Source organism: Cryptosporidium hominis (assembly GCF_000006425.1).
Source record: "Cryptosporidium hominis TU502 chromosome 5 CHRO015029, whole genome shotgun sequence".
Taxonomy (NCBI): Eukaryota; Apicomplexa; class Conoidasida; order Eucoccidiorida; family Cryptosporidiidae; genus Cryptosporidium; species Cryptosporidium hominis.
The window spans coordinates 1-3,992 of NW_666928.1; the positions used below are offsets into that span (position 1 = coordinate 1).

Below are 3,992 nucleotides of genomic sequence, written 5' to 3' on the forward strand. Positions count from 1 at the left end.
TACATTAAATAAAACCCTATTATAACTTTCACCAGGAAACTTATCAACTGTTAAATTACTATAAATATTATCCATATCAATAGAAAAATGGGTCTCCTTTTTGCATTTAATCAAAGATGTTCCTCTTTCACATTCCTCCAAAAGATCCTGATATAATCTCCTCAACATCATCAACTTCATCCATTTCTATTATCTCCTTCTCACTATCCTCAATTCTTTTAATACAATCAAATACATTTTTGTCACTCATTTTTGGAGAAAATAAACTTCTAAGACAAGCTTGTACAAAAAAATCTCTTTCAACTGTAATTATATTTAATAAAGCTGCCGTAAATGATGATGATAATGGAAAGAATACACACTTATAAAAGTACAATAAAGCTGTAATATTTAGATCTGGTGAATTTGAAAATACATGACAGCTATTTCTGTCTAAATAACCAAAGATTCGAATCAAAAAATGAGTAAGTACACTAAACTTTGCAAATTCCTCCTCAATTACTTTGAGTAAAAGCAAGCTTGGTAATGTTCCACCTAATAAGCCAGAATATAAAGAAAAGACACTATCAGAAGAGCTTCTATGATTATTACTTGAGTTATTTGAATCTTTTGGTGAATTATCTGAAGTCGTATTAAATATATCAGAGAGAAATTTATCATATGTTTTATTATTGAAAAAATCTTTCAATGTACTATTCCATAATAAGAATATATTTGCATGTATAAGTATTCTGGGAGTAATAATATCAGTACAAAAATGTTTTAAAATATTTCTACAATACATATAAATCTGCATTGAATTATTCTGAGGCTCTGAAACCTGTATAATGTTTGTATATGCATCCATTAGAATCTGATTTGAAAGAAATGAAGGCATAATATATTTAATAACTACTTTATTACTTTGATGATCCATTATTTGTGCTCCAAATAAAGCTGTCCAAACATTTTCATTATTAATACCTCCAATTCTATAAATATGCAACATTTGTTGAAGAGAAATCACAATCTGAAAGTTTTTACTCTTATATTGTGAATTTTCATCTTCTTGATTAACTTGATTACTTCTCTGATTTATATCATCATCATTATGATTATTAGAAGTGCTATTTTCGCAACCATGTTCTTTATCTTCATCACTTGCCTTTGAATCATCATTACGAGAGACACGTTTAAGCTGATTAACTAAGCAATGATTAAATACATTTGGAGAATTAATTTGCTTAGAATTGAATGGCCCAGATCCATTACTCATAACCATATCGAACCAGAAATTAGTCCCTAAGTTTCGAATTTCACTTTCTATACTTCTCTCAACTCCAAAAGAAGATGAAACATATTCGTTTTCACTATGCTCCAATATAGCTTCCAGAGAGGGAAGTGGAAGTGGAGCAAACCCAGAAGGGATTGACTTTAAAAAGTATATTAAAGGCTTTAAACAACTTTTTTCAATATCATAAAGAATATCACTGATATCTCTACTAATCTTGCTACCTTCAATATTTTTTGCAAACTTCTCCTCCCATTCCTCCTCATATTTACTCTTGGACATCTTAAATTTCTTTTTTTATATAAGACAAGATTCACTAATACTAATCTGCTCTCGTTTTCCTATTTAACATCAAAAAGGCATTTCAGCATATTAAAACAAAAAAAATAAATAATTCCATTCAAAGATTACCTTGAATTCTTCTTTAATTAAACCTCTCTGAATTCTTTTAAGAGACATTTAATGTAATAATTATATTGATATATAATACTAATAGATATATAAAGGGCTTTCGCCCTTGTTGATATTCAAAGCTACTCACTTTGAATTCTTTACATAAACTGCATAAAAATTAGCCAACCATAAACTTATAATTGACCAAAATACTCTCTCCTTAAGTTAAAAATGCTTTATCATCAAAGTTACCCGTCTTTAATTTATCAAAATGCCTATTTACTCTTTTTTTTTTTAATACTACTATAAGACTGTTATTACTGACTCAATAAAACCCGTAACAATGTTATCACACAAAAAAATACAACTGACTATCACTTATATTTCTGCTCAATATATTTCCTCTTGTTTCACCACACTTTTCTTTCTTCTAATTGGCCCTCCTACCTACTATTAACCTCTTATTTTTGTTTTAGTCGAAATTCAACCTTTCAAAAGGCGGGAAGGGGTGGCGCCATAATTGAGCAAGTTGAAATAAAAGAAAAATGCACAAATAAAATAAGAAAATTAGAATAAGATCCGGTGGGGATAGAAAAGAAGGAGAGGAGTTAAACGAAATTAGAAACTAAGAATTAAGGAGTAGAACTAAGATAGACACAAAATTTTGGAGGAGGAATGGCTTGTATTAGAAGAGCCACAATAGATGATGTGTTCACAATACAACAGAACAATTTGTACTGTCTGCCAGAGAACTACCAAATTAAGTATTATTATTATCATTCAATGACTTGGCCACAACTTTTGGATATAGCAACCGATTCAAATGACTCAAACAAGTCTGTAGGGTATGTTCTTGGCAAGATTGAAGATGATTCAAATCCCTTACATGGTCATATTACTTCAATAGCAGTTTTAAGAACACATAGAGGATTTGGGTTGGCAAAGAAGCTACTTACACAAAATCATCATGGTATGCAGAGCATATATAATGCTCCATACTGCAGTTTGCATGTAAGGATTTCAAATTATACTGCAAAGAATTTGTATCAAAAGGCATTAAATTACAAGGTAGATAGTATAGAAACCAAGTATTATGCTGATAAAGAAGATGCATATTTTATGAAGCTTTACTTTCAAGGTTCTCAAGTTAAAGTCTCATGAAATATGACATTGAATATCTTTTGTATTTTGAAATATTAATACTGATTTATCCAAAATAGGATTTTTCGACAAATCAAAATGGTTTATTTAGGAATCTAAATTAGAAACTAGAATAATGATAATAATATTATAAGAACGATTATTACTTATTGATTATTTCATTGAGAAGTTTAAGAATCTATATATTTTTATTGCGTAAAAATATAAATATATATATATATAATATATACATAAATAAATTAATAATCATTAAATTTCCTCATTACCATTAATATTCGAGTTATCTGAAATATCTTTTTTTGTATCATTTTGAGTTAAGATTGAGATTTGACTGAACTGATCATCTGAAAGGCTGCTATTAGGATTTTCAATGTTTTCATCTAACAGATTAATATTCAGATTTCTACTTTCATTCTCATCATTTCTGCTGACACCAGTGAAGGTATTACTATCAACATTCTTTGATTGTGGAATAGTCTTTGAATCAATTAGTTGGTGGAAAGTCATGGATAAGTCATTATTTCTCCATTCCCAAAGCTCACATTCTTCTGATTTGAAATCAGAAACTAATTCAGTCTTGTTACCATTAAGCTGAAGTATTTTACCTATAAAATTAAGTACAAATTGTAAGATTTTTTCTTTTATGGGGAAAAAAAGATAATATTAATTTGGACTTACCTCCATCAGAAAATGAATCCCAAGAATTAACATCTGAAGAAATATCAAAAGATTCAGAGAAAGACGACTTTCTGAAGATTTGTTGTTGTTTCTTTGATAGAGTCTCAGTTTCTCCCAAAGACTTTTTGATTAATTGAGAGAAAAATGTTAAAGCTAAATTCTGCTCATTGATAAAAACTCGATCAACATTATCATTCAATTTATTTGGAAAAGTCTGGAATAACCAAATCATATCTTCCATATGGCAAACTAATCTGGTATCGCTACAATCATATACATAAGTTTTACAGGCAACATCGTCGTTTTGGCATACTACTCCTTTTGGAGTATTTCTCAGTGAAAACTTGGGAGCTTGGAATATTTCTTTGAAAAGAGGAATGATATTAATATGTAAATGAATGAAGTCTTTAAAACTTACCAGAAATAAAAGAACTATTATTAACTTCATATCCTTTCTTTAATCCTTCAGTCCATTTAAAACCACTATTAA

The 3,992-nt window shown here is 28.9% G+C and overlaps 4 protein-coding genes across 4 annotated transcripts; 1 reads left to right on the forward strand and 3 right to left on the reverse strand.

The window, feature by feature from the left end:
- Window positions 1–127: 127 nt before the first annotated feature.
- On the reverse strand, window positions 128–1,552 carry Chro.50063 (hypothetical protein). Its single annotated transcript, XM_660303.1, has 1 exon — window positions 128–1,552. The coding sequence occupies one exon, from the start codon at window positions 1,550–1,552 to the stop codon at window positions 128–130; it is 1,425 nt and encodes a 474-aa protein (XP_665395.1).
- Window positions 1,553–2,338: 786 nt separating this feature from the next.
- Chro.50064 (N-acetyltransferase) lies at window positions 2,339–2,824 on the forward strand. Its single annotated transcript, XM_660304.1, has 1 exon — window positions 2,339–2,824. The coding sequence occupies one exon, from the start codon at window positions 2,339–2,341 to the stop codon at window positions 2,822–2,824; it is 486 nt and encodes a 161-aa protein (XP_665396.1).
- Window positions 2,825–3,073: 249 nt separating this feature from the next.
- On the reverse strand, window positions 3,074–3,331 carry Chro.50065 (hypothetical protein). Its single annotated transcript, XM_660305.1, has 1 exon — window positions 3,074–3,331. The coding sequence occupies one exon, from the start codon at window positions 3,329–3,331 to the stop codon at window positions 3,074–3,076; it is 258 nt and encodes an 85-aa protein (XP_665397.1).
- Window positions 3,332–3,437: 106 nt separating this feature from the next.
- Window positions 3,438–3,950, reverse strand: Chro.50066 (hypothetical protein). The annotated part of the gene is made up of 1 exon (XM_660306.1): window positions 3,438–3,950. The coding sequence occupies one exon, from the start codon at window positions 3,948–3,950 to the stop codon at window positions 3,438–3,440; it is 513 nt and encodes a 170-aa protein (XP_665398.1).
- Between the last annotated feature and the right edge of the window lie 42 nt (window positions 3,951–3,992).